The following is a 15,045-nucleotide window of genomic DNA, read 5'->3' on the forward strand; positions in this document are numbered from 1 at the left end:
CAGCAGTAGGTGCATCACAGTTTCATCACGTGAGGAGGCCTCACTCCACTGTAGCTTCAGCATAGTCTCCAAATCACAGAGCTACACAAGCTCACCTGTAATTAGCTTACAGATAACTAGCTTGCTGGCTACTTCTGAGCTAACAGTTATAAAGTTCCATAGCCTGCCGAGCTAGCCGTAATGACTACTGTTATCTTGTGCACAATGGGTTCAAATGCTTTGGCGTGTGTAACAGTTCTGAAGACATACTTGACATCTCAAGTTAAATGTTGATAACGTGAGACTATATATAAGGCTCATCATTTTCTGAGTTTTTATTTTCAATAAAAAAAAACGGATTATAATAATGCACATTTCCGGGATAAATCTTTTATTTTCATTTTAAACATTGTCCTTTCTTTTGACTGTAGGTAATGGAACTGTACATGTAATGACGCATTTATGCATTTAGTGCATTTATTTACATTCAATCATTTTTAACAGTGAAAGCAATGAAACTGTGGTTCTATTGTCTATACTATTTTATGATACCATTGTTTTAGCAACAACGGTTCTTCATTGTGTAACATGTGCAGTGACAAAACAAGCAACTTCTATGCATTTTAGAACACAGACGACATGAATCAGGCTAAAATTGGTATTCTTTTCACAGTGCTACTTTTTTCTGCTTCTGTCTCTGAACCGTAGTTGGGAGACATCGGGGAACCAACCACTATGTTGTACGTCTGGCTTTTCTCTCCGCAACCATGCTCTATAAATGGAAATGTCTGCATTTATATAATGCTTTCATCCAAAGTGCTGTACAATTGACACATGGACCAATCAAAACAATTCCCGTGATTCTACTTAAAGCTGCATACCCTCATTTACCAACAAGTTTATATAAATCTGACTAGAAAAAACAAGTAGGGATCATCACATAACCTTTGTTCTACCTGACAGTGGTTTAAAGTGAAAGAAAAAGAAATACACTGAGCTCCAACCTGAAGTAAATAACTAAGTCTCTCCAATATTGTGGTCAACACAAAAAATAAGAAAAATAAAACAAGAATTTCATGATTTGCATCTTGTTTCTTTACTGTGAATTTGCTGATGCTGGTGCCCAGGTCACTAAAGGTATCTCCACATTTAGTGCAAAAATGTTTTTTGTCACATGTTCAAATATGCTGTTCTTTATAGTTTCCTAAACAACAGAATCTCTGACCATTTCCTGTGCAAATGTATGCTTTTCCGTCTTTGTTAATTGTCTGGTGGGTGTGTACGCTCCTACAGCAGAGATCATTTCCTTTGTGAATATGGCAATGTTCTTTGATGCTTTTGAAGTTCTTATAACCCTTCCCACACTGCATGCATTTTCTCTCTTGTGTATTAGCTGATGAAAGTTTACACTTCCTAAATGTGAGAAGCTTGTCCCACATTCATTGCATGAATATTGTTTTTCACCTGTGTGATACAACTGATGTTGTTCTAAGCTTCCTAAATGACAGAAACCTTTGCCACAATTTGAGCAGCTGTATGTTTTTTTCCCCTGTGCGAGCCCTTTTGTGATTTTCAACATTGATTAAGTGATTGCAGCTCCTTCCACAGTCAGAGTAGGCATGCAATTTTTCTCTTGTGTGATTTTGCTGGTGGGATTTTAAGCCCCCTAAAAGGCTGAAAGTCTTCCCACAAATTGTTCCTAACTGTCTGAAACTTTTTCCACAGTGAGTGCAGATATGTGGCTTCTCCCCTGTATGAAGTCATTGGTGCAATTTTCAGCTTCCTATATGGTTTATACTCCTGTATTAATTTACTGATGCCTTATTAGACTTCACAAGTGATTTAAATGCTTACCACAGTATGTACAGCGAAGTGGTTTCTCCCAAGAGTGAATAAACCGATGTTGTCTTAAAGTTATAAACTGCCTGAAGCACTTGCCACAGTCAAGGCAAGAATCTGGTCTGCACATATATGGCTTTATGCCTGTGAATCTCTTTAGATCTTTTAGTGACCTCTGAAATCTTTACACAAAGGCTTTACTTTGTCTTTGCACACACAAGGTTTCTCATCCAAGTCAATTCCACTGGGAGTCTTCCGGTTTAATCCCTCAGTAAAACTCTTTATCCATCCATCCATTATCTGAACCCGCTTATCCCGAACAGGGTCGCAGGGGGGCTGGAGCCTATCCCAGCATACATTGGGCGAAAGGCAGGAATATACCCTGGACAGGTCGCCAGTCCATCACAGAAAACTCTTTATTAATTCATAATTAATCTGCAGACTATTATGAAGTATTGTTTATAACAGCACGATGTTCACTCAGATCTGCATCTGTTTATGTCTTAATCACTGACAAATTACGAGTCGGTTCAGTCTGCAGTGTCTTTGCTGTCAAGTCTCCAATACTTCCATCATATCTATGGATTTATTGTTCCCAAATGATTTGATCCAGTTCCTCAGGCTCCACTTTTACTGCAGTGTGAGTATGTTGGTGTTGACAATGTCAGTAGTTTTGGTTTCAATATCCAAGTTTTTACAGAACTGCTTTTTGCAGTGTCAAGGCTTTAATTAGGTGCATTTCCAGCTCTCCTCCCTCCGTAGTCAATATACCCATGAGTCTTTCCGTCAGATTTCACTGTGGCCAGAGTGTCCTGTTCAGTTAGACTAAAAGTCACCACCTCCAAACAATCTGCAAAGTGGACAATTACAGTCCCAATGGCTTTTAAAGACAAATTGTTATGAAGCCACCATGTCCTGGATTCTGTGTTATCCTCAGTGAGTCTCACTTCCTGACACAGAATGACACTCCTTTCACTGCCAGCACTACTACATCCCTGCAACGTCAGTTACCAAATGAAAGGGGTATACCTTTAATATGCAGACCCATATCTTTAACATTGTACAGACTTCTGTGAAATCATGTTCCCAGTAATTGTTGCTATATTTCCAGTGTGGGGTGGCCATACGTTGCTATCGACTGTCCGTTGCCAACCAGCTCATTTACATAGCTGGTTACTCAAAAACTATAAATTGTTACTAAATGAAAGGGGGTATAAATATTATTCCAAAATAAAATAGTTACTATTCTTGAACCCTTTGACTACAGGCATAATCCTGTATGTTCTGAAAGGTAACCCTTTGGGGGTTGTCTTCCAAAAGTCTGAATTATTCCAAATATTACTGAAACAGTTACAGAAGCTCAAACACAGTGAAAGTGGAAAAGATTTTCTGTTTTTGACTGGATACAGATTATTGCAGCTGTGTCTAGAGACACAATGGACCCAAGTCACAACACTGGGACAAATCCCATTTCAAACTTGCTCATTGTCACAAAAGATTGCATTCTGCATTGTTTTTTCTAATCTATGGCAAGGCAGTTTTCCAAAAAGGACATTTGGAGACTCCAAAAGACACATGGAAAATAAATGATATACACACTTTTCCAGAAGGGAGGGGGGCTTCACCAAAACAAAAAGACATGAAGCTGGTCACTTATTTATCAGTATTTTGTCTTCTGAATACCCCTTGTTGACCTTGTTGTAAGACTGGAATGTACTAGCTACCCCCTTCCAGGAGAAGCGAGATATTAAGGTCAAAGGCTGTCTGTCTGCTGGGAGATAGACAGAGAAACCCCTAGTAATCACTTAATTCAGAAAGTGGTCTAATAGTAATAAGGATTAACACTAATAGGTTATTTGTAATCATGTGATTGTCTTTATGTTAACACACATTGTCAACTAAGAATCAATGAAGAATCAATTAAGATTAAAATTATCCTTACACTGCCAAAAGGGCTATTGCAAAGTACTTAAGTAAGGGTCTGAATACTTAAATGAGAGATTTCAGTTTTTGAATTTAAATAAATGTACAAACATTTCTAAAAACATGTTTTCACTTTGTCATTATGGGTTACGAGTGTAGATTGATGGGCAATCCATTTTATCCATTTAAAACACATCTACAACAGAATAAAATGGAAAAAAGTGAATACTTTCTGAAGGCACTGTATATACTATTATACATTCAGGGATCACTTTATTAGGTAGACCTGTACACCAGCTTGTTAATACAAATATTTAATCAGACAAATGTGTGGCAGCAACTAAATGCATAAAAGCATGCTGACGTGGTCAAGAGGTTCAACTGTTTTTCAGACCAAATGTCAGAATGGGGAAGAAATGTGATCTAATTGACTTTGAATGTGGAATTATTGTTGGTGCCAGACAGGGTGGTTTGAGTAACTCGGAAACTGCTGATTTCCTGGGATTTTCACACACACACCAGAGATTGGTGCAAAAAACAAAAACATCCAGTGAGCAGCAGTCATGTAGGCAAAAATGTTAATGAGAGAGATCAGAGGAGAATGGCCAGACTGGCCAAAGATGACCGGAAGGTGACAGTAGCACAAATAACCATGTATTACAACAGTGGTATGCAGAAGAGAATCTCTGAATATACAATGCTTCAAACCTCTAAGTGGATAGGCTACAGCAGCAGAAGACTTAATAAGTCCTAATGAAGACTTAATAAAGTGCTCGCTGAGTGTATACTACATATACTACAGCCCTAAACTCCTAAGTGTTACCATTTAGAAGAGACCAGGATTATACTTGTAGTCAAAAAGTTCAAGAATAATAACCATTTTATTTTGGGTGTATCATTTTCAGGCCTGTATTTCAAAAGCGGAAACTGCAGAATGTTGGGGGAATCTTGCATAGCCATTTTCTGCACTGAATAATTGTTGACACGATAACGCCATAAACAGACCAAACAGCATTAAAATACTTGGCCAATTACTCATTAGTGTTGATGAAGAATGAGGACGGGGCCATATTTTACAATAAATGTTTTTTTTTTATTACACTTGTATTGCATTCAAAACAGATGTTCTTGAGGTCTCTGAAATGTAAGGAAATTACTTGGAAGGAAAAAAATAACAAAAATGTGTACAAGTGAAAGTATGATTTTACCATTGTAACAGTAAAGGGAGAACAGAAGTACAAAACATTTCTATCTTAGCATGTATGGTAAAAACACTGTAATATATGATATAAAGATTTAAACATGATGTGAAATCATGCAAGAGATGCGGTTCTCACTCACAGTGTTGTAGAACCAGAAGGGAGGCCATTATAAATTTTATAAAGCAGTGATTTTCCAAAGGAACCTCTAGCAGTCCCCCAGAACCCTAAGTTCTCTGCTGGCAAAATAAAAAAAATCATGAAAAGTCATGTGTAGGTAGCACGTTTCCTGCTATGTTGATATCATATTTGAATAATCGTAAAAAATGTGATTTCAAATTTCAGATTATTTTATTTTTTTGCTTCAGTGTCTTCGAAAAAAGAAAAGTTACAATGCTGTGTTGTTTAATATAACCAAGTTCACCAAAAGCATCAATAATGAATTCAGGGCATGAGTAATGTTTCTTTGGTGTGAACTTGCTTGTGCTGTTTGAAGTGCCCCAAGTGATTAAAACTATCGCCACAAATAATGCAGGTGTATTCTTTCTCAACTGTGTGAATGCGCTGATGTTCTTTAAAACTTCCTAACCGACAAAACCTCTGTCCACATTCTGTACAAATGTATGTTTTTCCTCCTTTGTGGATTCTCTCGTGAGTGTGTAAGCTCCCCAAGTGAGTGAAGCTCTTTCCACATTCACTGCAGTTGTACAGTCTCTCACCTGTGTGAAGCAACTGATGCCGTTCTAAGGTCCCTAGACGAAAGAAAACTTTCCCACAGACTGTGCAAGAGTATGATTCATCTGTGTGAGTTAGCTGATGCTGTTTCAAGTTTCCTAAATGACAGAAGCTTTTGCCACAATCTGAGCAAGAATATGGCTCCTGCCCTGTGTTCACTTTGGGGTGGGTTCGCTGGTGAATCAGCTGATGTCTCTTCAGGTTTCCTGATTTCCTGAAGGTCTTTCCACAGTCAGGGCAAGAATACAGTCTGCATGTGTATGACTTCACTCCTGTGTGAATGTCTTTCAGTCTTTCTTTGACCTCTGAGCTTTGTAAATGTTTCCCACGGTCTTTGCCATCCAGGTCAATTTCACTCAGAGTCCTCAGGTTTAACCCCTCACTGTAAATTCCATCACCCTGCAGACCTGACCTCCTCATTCTAAGAGTACCATATTCTTTCGGATCCTTTTCTGTTTCAATCTGAATGTCAGCAAAACCGCAGTTCGATTCAACCTGCAGTATCTTTCCTGCTGAAATGCCATTGTGTCTGATGACTTCTTGTTGTGGATGAATTTGAATCTGTTTCTCAGGCTCTGTTTTAACTGCAATGTGTATACGCTGCTCCGGTTTAACATGATCCGGTTCATCAGTCTCGGTTTTCATTTGGTCAGGCTTTAGAGTAGTTCCGAAGTGTGCATCTGCTGTGTTGAGAGAGTTAACATTTTCACTTCTAGCTGTCCTCCATCTGATGCTGCTGTTCCCATCAGTGATTCTGAGAGATTTCACAGAGGACAAAGAGTTCTCTCCTGTTGTGCTAAAATACTCCATCTCAGAATGAGTGCATGAAGACATAGTCCTAGTGGCATTTCAGACAGGACAGTATGAAGCCATGTTGTGTACTCGATCCTAAAGCGACATGTTTGGATGGGCTTTGGTGGTGTCACTCCCACTGTCGGTGCCTCAGAATTATACAGCTGCTCTGATCCTCAGTGAGACTCTGCTTCCAGGCTCAGAATGAAGCTGGTCCCACTGCCACTCAACAGGAGCCTGTCCTCAGCTTCAGAACAAACATATAAAGAGGCATTACACACATTCCCTAGTTACAAACATTTGACACAGATATAAACAATGTAAAACATCAGTGAGCTGGACATATTATATACTTAACAGTTCATCATCACTTATGAAACCATGTCGCCTTAAGTTGCTGCTAAGTAATAATCACTTATCTTGTTTTGGCTACTAGTATGCAATCTACAACTATACATGCGTGCGTGTGCGTGCGTAAGTTAGCTTATAGTGCAAAATTATAGTTGACGTTTATTCGAAAAGCCATCAATTAACAATTGCCTTGCTCGTTAGTACTCACGCATATATTCGACTGAAAACTCCCAAACACTCGGCGTTGTATAGGGAATGCCTCGAGACTTGGCGGATAGCATATGCCAGCAATGGCAAACTGTTGGCATATGAAGATGTTAGATGTAACGTTAGCCTATATTTATTCACCCAGATCATTGTCAATGAAACGAAAAACTGCAACGGAACGCACAGTTAGAAAAGTTATTTATTAGCCAAGGGAGGGGTGTGCTGTCAGTCCTTAAAGCTTCGCGTCCATTCTTTGCATATCAGTCAAATATTAAAGCATACAAAACGCATTCATAATGAAGCCTGTGAGCTAGACTAATATAGCCCGTCTTGTAACGTTGTCGCTTATTATTGTCGTCATTTCCGTCGAGTTGAAAAATTGTAGAGGCTGGTCTTCGACAGCTATTTATTTATAGCCGATATGTGGATGGGCAAAAATGTATCAAAATGTATTTTGATACGAAAATGTAAATGTATTTTGTATCAAAATAAACTACAAAATACTGCAACCAAAAATATGTATCAAAATAAAATGCTTATTTGAAATGTTTTTTTTGAGGCCCCTCGATTCAATTTGCCTCACAAAGACAAAAACGGTTAAGGTTAAATTAACTAAAAATGTAAAGACATTGAGAAACTCGTTGACAGCGCAGAATTGGACCAAAAACAAAAGGAACAACTAATTTATGACAGGTCGACTACGATACATTACAATTACATACATTACATTAATGGATGGAGAAGGGTGAAAAATGCAATACATTATTTTTAAACCTCCAATATAGAAATACAGCAGAGATAAATATACAAAGGTTAAAAAGGAATGATGGGGCACCTGTCGATATTTTGAATGAAGAAAGTAAATATTTTACAGATATATTGTCTTTCCAGTCCTGTTCAGACCTGTTCCACTGTCATGTTAAGTTATCAGAGGAACAGAAAGAAACATGTAATGGTAAATGGCTGGCATATATATAGCACCTTTAAAGCACTGTACAACTGATGCGTTTTCATTCACCCACACACCAAAGGCGATTGGCTGCCATGCAAGGCACCAACCAGGGGGTTAGGTGTCTTGCTCGAGACACCCAGGGCAGGAATCGAACTGGCAACCCTCCAACTACTAGACAACTGCTCTTACCACCTGAGCCAATGTCGCCTCACCAGGCCTTTATGGTATTCCAAGTATACCAAACATTTTAGGAAGAAACTAAAAAAACACTCCTTTCATGCTTAGGCACTCAGCAAGAAAGTGTAATTTGTCTGTTGTTAAAGCAAGAGGCTAGTGGCCAATATAAAGATCTGGTCCACACACAAAAAAAAAAAAATTCTTGCCTGATATTATACACCATGACCAATCAGGTTTTATGCAAGACTAAATATTTGTGAATAATATAAGACAATTACTTGAAATCATAGATAGTATGCTAAAGTAAAGAAAACAGGTTTCAATTTTATAGCAGATTTTGAGAAAGCCTTTGATAAAATAATGGGATTTCATTCACAAATGTTTACAATTTTGTATTTGTGTGGATTATTTAATAAATTGGGTCAAGGTTATGTATAATAACTCTGTGTTTAAAGTTACAAATAATGGTCATTTTTCAGAGTCCATTGCACTTTCACTGGGGTAAAACAGGGTTTCCCTTTATCTCCATATTTATTATGGCAATTGAAATACTTGCTATAAAAATATGATCAAATGATAATATCAAAGATTTAGAAATGCAAGGTCTAAATACAAAATTTGCAATGTATGCTGATGATACAAATTTCTTACTGAGCTCTCACAATACATCTCTACAGAGCCTTACAAAAGACCTTGATAACTTTTCAAACTTAGCTGGGCTAAAGCCAAATTATGAAAAATGTCAAATATTGAGGCTTGGTACTCTGAATTCACACTCCAATGCAATTTACCCATCCAGTGGACAGATGGATCGGCTAATGTATTTGGTATCCACAACCCAGAGAATATTAATGAAATTTCAACAATCCATAACAATTTTCATAATAAATTGGTGAAATCGAAAATATTCTGCTGCCCTGGAAAGGGAAATATCTGACCATTAATAACTTAATTAATTAATTAATTGTGTCCCAATTTATCCTATGATTTTGGTACTGCCTTATTTTGGATAAAGGTTCAAGATTGGTTATCTGTGTATGATGTCAGTTTTCAGTTAGACTTGTTTAAAGTGTTACTGGGTGATTTAACAAAAGAAACTCACAATATGTAACATAATTATATATCTGGCAAAGGTATTTATTTTCGGAGGCTCTAAGAATTGACAGTAAATTTGACTGTCTTATGGTACACAAAATAGGACTTTTAGCCTAGGCCAAGAGATGGGACATAGTTAGGGAGGCTCAATGTTGGGAATAAATAATTGAATATAGATGTAAATAAATAAGCCAATTACAATTAATGTAGAAGGTAGAAGATCATTAGGATATAATAAAGAAAAAAGAAGCCCAGCCCAGCACCGTGGAAAGGGCCCAGGAATTAAGTTAAAGCACTAGGTTTGGCCCACAGGGTTCAGGAGCAATGACAGAGTTTTGAGGATAGGCGGGAAAAGTCATTCCAAAAAAACCATTCCAAAACTAGCATATGAAAAGGAAGTTAGTAATCTTATGCATTTTTTACAGAATCTCCGTCCCCACATCAACGGTTGTATGATGAGCTATTTGCTGTAAAATGTCTTCACAATGGGAGTTAGACATTGGAGAGCCAAAGATGAGCCCCTCAACACACACACACAAACACACAGGTTTATATTCCTCTTGAAGATAAGTGACGAGAATTGTACAAAATACAATCCTTTATCACCACTTCAAAGATTTATTGCCAATTACATGTTAGAGACAACCATACACAGAAGTAATAACAATATACAATAATACACCATCTGGAGTATGCAATACATTTCAAATAAAGAATTACAGCCGAAATTAGAATAGAAAAAAAAAAAATACAGTGAGCACCATGATTCATTGGACGGTGACATATTCTTTTGTTATTTTGGTTCTGAACTCTACCACTTTTAAGTTTGAAAGGATACAATGACAATTGACTTTGCAGCTGCCTTTGGAGATTGTGGTGTTGGGGTGTGACAGCACGAGGAAGACAGTAGTGTCAATGGAAATTAGGCGGGCCTAATTCTCAACAGTTCATCTGATATGGATGAAAATCTATCAAATTAAAGCTGAGTCTGCACTTCAAACTCATCGTCATTATATCCTTTCAAACTCAAAATGCGAGAGTATAGAACCAAAATGTGTCACTGTCCAATAAATTATGGTGGTCCCTGTATACATTTCCAACCACATGAGAATCTACAGTTGCATTGCTTCATCTGGGAACTAGAAAATTACAAAGTGACCCTCATTTCAAATTTCCCATATTATGTACAGTAATATTTGACTTTGCATAGGTTCTTTGAGATATCATGATATCTCCATTTGATTTTGTGTTTATTGAGTGCTACACTCGGTGACCCCAAAAATTATGTTTTCTTCTTAAACTGAAATGCTGAACGAAACAAGAATTTTAGAAAACCTAAAGGTTTAGCAGTCAGTAGCTGCCAGAAATCACAAACATGAGCGATCTTCCAAAACATCATGAGTGTGGTCACGTTTTATCACACAGCAGTCTGCAGGTCTGGCTCGCACAAACATACGTCGGAGGAAGACACTTTATGTGCAGTTTAACTGGCAGAGTTGCAGGTGACAAATCAACTGTCCCAGGTGTGTGATGACGCACCGTCATTCCAGCTGACTGCAGCCCATCCTCACCATATATCCTGCTTTGACAGGGCAACATTTCGTTTCCATTTCAAAACAATTTTTCAATCAATCAAGATGTTTTGAAATGCTTTGAAATTTGTGTTGCAAACCTCTAAATGGGTAGCAGCTTCTTCATCTGGTTTGCATAATAAGGCTGTGGGGATCTGTCATTACACAAACCCAGAAATGGCACTCTCATCTCCATGCAAAAAGGCAAGGAATTGGGCCCTAAATTGAAAAATGTTTTGTACATTCTTCTATTCTTCTCACCTCTGCTGTTATTTAGGTAAAATACACTCAGTGAGCACTTTATTAAGTAGACCTGTACACAAGCTTGTTAATGCAAATATTTAATCAGCCAATCATGTGGCAGCAACTAAATACATAAAAGCATGCCGACATGGTCAAGAGGTTCAGCTGTTTTTCAGACCAAATTTGAAATGGGGAAGAAATGTGATTGAAGTGACTTTGACTGTGGAATGATTATTGGTGCCAGACAAGGTGGTTTGAGTATCTCAGAAACTGCTGATCCCATTGATTTTCACACACAACAACCAGAAACAAACAAAAACAACCAGTAAGCAGCAGTTCTGCGGGCAAAAACGTGTTAATGAGAGGTCAGAGGAGGGCCAGACTTGTCGCTGACAGGTGACAGAAACACAAAAAACCACACTTTACAAAAGTGGTATGCAGAAGAGCATATATGAACACACAATGGGTCAAAGCTCAAAGTGGATAGGCTACAGCAGCAGAAGATTTAATATGTCAAAAAAATGTCTAATAAATAACTAATAAAGTGCTCAGTGAGTGTATATTCAGTCACCCTAACTTAAATTAAGGCATAAGAAGAGTTTCTTTGTTGTGAATTTGCTGATGTTGTTTAAAGTGTCCCAAATGGCCAAAACTATCCCCGCATATAATGCAGCTGTATTCTTTCTCAACTGTGTGAACTCGCTGATGTTCTTTAAAGCTTCCTAACCTATAGAACCTCTGTCCACATTCTGTACAAATGTATGTTTTTCCTCCTTTGTGGATTCTCTGATGAGTGTGTAAGCTCCCCAAGTGAGTGAAGCTCTTCCCACATTCATTGCAGGAGTACAGTCTCTCACCTGTGTGAAGCAACTGATGTTGTTCCAAGTTCCCTAAACGAAAGAAAACCTTCCCACAGACTGTGCATGAGTATGATTCATCTGTGTGAGTTAGCTGATGCTGTTTCAAGTTTCCTAAATGACAGAAGCTTTTTCCACAATCTGAGCAAGAATATGGTTCCTCCCCTGTGTGAATTCTCCGGTGAATCTTTAGGGCCCCCAAGTGACTGAAACACTTCCCACAGACAGTGCAAGAGTGTTGTTTCTCTCCTGTGTGAATTTGCTGATGTCGTTTTAAAATTCTTAATTCTCTGAAACTCTTACCACACTCAGTGCAGGAATGTGGTTTTTCTCCTGTATGAATTTGCCGATGGAGTTTTAAACTTCCTAAGTGATTGAAACTTTTCTTGCAGTCCTGGCAAGAATATGGTTTCTCACCGGTGTGCATTCTTATGTGAGTTTTTAAGTGTTCGGAGCGACTGAAACTTTTATTACAGTCAGTGCAAGAATATGGTTTTTCTCCTGTATGCATTCTTTCGTGAGTTTTTAAGTGCTCTAAGCGACTGAAACTCTTCCCACATTGTGTGCAAGTGTACTGTTTTTCCCCAGTGTGAATTAGCTGATGTCTTTTCAGGTTTCCAGATTTCCGGAAGCTCTTCCCACAGTCAGAGCAAGAATGTGGTCTACACGTATACAATTTATCTCCTGCGTTAGTCTCTTTCTGCGTTTCAGTGGACTTTGAACTCTGTAAAGGCTCCCCACTGTCCTTGCACACATATGGTTTCTCATCGAGGTCAATTTTACTGTCAGACGTCATGCCCTGAAAACTTAAACTCTTTCTAACAGCACCACATTCACTTAGATCCTCCTCCGTTTCCATTTCAATCTCAGGATAATCACAATTAGTTAGAGTCTGTAGCGTGTTCACTGCTGAATCGCAAAAATCCCCATAATCTTTGTGGTTTTCCTGTTTTGTATTAATTTGTTCCAGTTCTTCAGGCTCAATTTTTATTGCAGTGAAAAGATGTTCGTCTTGGTTAACAATGCATTGGTCATCAGTCTCCGTTTTCATTTGGTCAGAAATGGGAGTAGTTCTAGAGCCATTTGCTGTAGTCCTGAGGTATTCATCATCTATATTTTTGGCTCTGTTGTGGCTGTTCCCATCAGTGATTCTATTGGATTTCATAGTGGGTAAAGAACCATTTTCTTCTGGGGGAAATGACTCCATCTCAGAATCTCTAGAGCCGATGGAGGAACAGTCCCAGAGATTTTTCAGGTTGTGAGGCTAGCATTACTTAACTTGTGAACTAAATCCTAAGGTTGAAGCTTTTGACTGGGTGTATAGGGTGGCTCTGTGCTCTGTCCCAGTCTTTGTGCCGACAAAGATCAACAGGGCTACAACAGTCCTCTGCTCAGCTGCTGTGTGATCCTCAAGAGTCTTGCTGTCTCAGAATGGAGCTCCTCTCACCTTCAGCACTGCTCCCCAAAGGAAGCCCTTTCCCTTCAGAACAAACATACAGAACCATTACACACTCATTCACAACTCAATATCAATTCTTCTGTGGAAGGCTCACAATTAACAATGTGGGAGCCACTGTTGCAACTATGAACACACTACTAATATATGTTGATGTGAATGTGAATAATCTTCATTGTCCCATAAATAAAGTGTAACAGGAAATGCCCTATCCAAACATAGGAGAATGGAGAAAAACAAACAAACAATATTGAGCATCGCATAATGTTTTCTTTCAGAAACCATTAGAAGATCGTAAAATTGTAAAACACACTTCATTCTACCAGAGATCAGTACCATTATAAATGCAGTATTTAGGATTCTGGCTTTGAAATAGGCATAATTCTTGCCTGTCTTGCCTGTCTTGCCTGTCAGGCTGCATCGACATCATATATAGCCAGATAATTAATCACTAGATATAAAATTAATTTTACTTTGAACCTATTAATAAAATATTACGAGCATAGGTTTCGGTGACAAGGAGTAGAGTTAATATCTTCAACCACTCATTTTCAAATGTATCTAGCCTAACGTTACGCATTTGTTTTTATCCCATTAACTCGTCCGTCCAGACAGTCAATGAAAGGGAGAGGGGGGGGGGGGCTACACGTTAAATAGCTACTAGTTACCATCCGATGTTCGCCATTAGTCGTTATCGATGTGCAATTTTGTGGATCATCAACAGCCGGGGTCATATCACAGATCGGAATTCCAGCTGAAATTAAATATATATATATGGCTAACGCAAACTGGAGTAAAAAAAAAAAACTGTAGCAAGCGCATGTCGCATGTCGATGACGCATCCTGGCTTAAACAAAGGTGGTTGAAGAAACAAGATGCACGTTATACGGCAAGAACTGTGTCCGCAAATATAACGTTAGTCTGTAGAAGTGACTTTCTGGAGCCGTAGCACCACCTATCCTCACAGCCACATATTAAAAAAGAAACAGATATTATGCTTTTTGAAGGCCTGTACTCTCCTACTTCATATCTGAAACATTGGTTTTATGTTATTGCACATTTCAACATTTTTAAACAAATTGGTTGCAAAAAAGGTTACGTTTATCTTATGTCATTTAATAAATATTTGTAGTGTTTAAATTACTTTATGATAGCAGATGCAAGAAAACTATTGTTCTTGATGAAAAATATACTAAAAAAGCGTGTTACTCCTCCCACTAAAGGTAATACATTAATACAATTTCACCCTTTTAAAATACAGATAAATCATCATCATTATCATCAACAAAAGCAATTCCTAAAGCAATACAATAGCATGGCCTAACCATGTTTCTCAAGATTGTTTTGCACACTGCTAACTTCCCAAAATGAGGCTTGCCAAAGAGGTCACCCTGTGAAAACTACAAGGGCTTGAGAGTACTTGCTCAGAGCACAAGGGGGGTGGGAGCTACCAAGCTCTGTTCAACTGGCAAAATTCTGCTTGTGCCCATCTGGAGTGCATTGTTCACTCTTTGTTCTTGCAGCTGGCGTTATGCTATTACACTGCTGGTGAGGAGATAGCTACAGCTGACTGAAATGCTGAGGTGATAGACAAAAAGTGGATCTCAGTGGAATAATCAATCCTTAGGGACATGCTGAGGGACATAGTTCAGTACTGTCAGAATCACCA

At 38.3% G+C, this 15,045-nt stretch overlaps 2 protein-coding genes across 2 annotated transcripts; both read right to left on the reverse strand.

The window, feature by feature from the left end:
* Positions 1–4,874: 4,874 nt before the first annotated feature.
* On the reverse strand, positions 4,875–7,379 carry LOC133122551 (zinc finger protein 484-like). The gene is made up of 3 exons (XM_061232578.1): positions 7,210–7,379; positions 7,027–7,116; positions 4,875–6,714 (listed from the first exon to the last, which is right to left on the reverse strand). The coding sequence occupies exon 3, from the start codon at positions 6,507–6,509 to the stop codon at positions 5,385–5,387; it is 1,125 nt and encodes a 374-aa protein (XP_061088562.1). The 5' UTR covers positions 6,510–6,714; positions 7,027–7,116; positions 7,210–7,379; the 3' UTR covers positions 4,875–5,384.
* A 2,418-nt stretch (positions 7,380–9,797) lies between these two features.
* On the reverse strand, positions 9,798–14,183 carry LOC133122361 (zinc finger protein 501-like). Its single transcript, XM_061232312.1, has 2 exons — positions 14,045–14,183; positions 9,798–13,400 (listed from the first exon to the last, which is right to left on the reverse strand). Exon 2 carries the CDS (start codon positions 13,125–13,127, stop codon positions 11,646–11,648), a length of 1,482 nt encoding a protein of 493 aa, XP_061088296.1. The 5' UTR covers positions 13,128–13,400; positions 14,045–14,183; the 3' UTR covers positions 9,798–11,645.
* Between the last annotated feature and the right edge of the window lie 862 nt (positions 14,184–15,045).

The sequence above is a fragment of the Conger conger genome, chromosome 2 (assembly GCF_963514075.1).
Source record: "Conger conger chromosome 2, fConCon1.1, whole genome shotgun sequence".
Classification (NCBI taxonomy): Eukaryota; Metazoa; Chordata; class Actinopteri; order Anguilliformes; family Congridae; genus Conger; species Conger conger.

What these genes read in the sequence shown, in the direction of transcription:
- LOC133122551 (XM_061232578.1), bottom strand. Translation starts at nt 6,509, where the DNA reads ATGTCTTCATGCACTCATTCTGAGATGGAGTATTTTAGCACAACAGGA.
- LOC133122361 (XM_061232312.1), bottom strand. Translation starts at nt 13,127, where the DNA reads ATGGAGTCATTTCCCCCAGAAGAAAATGGTTCTTTACCCACTATGAAA.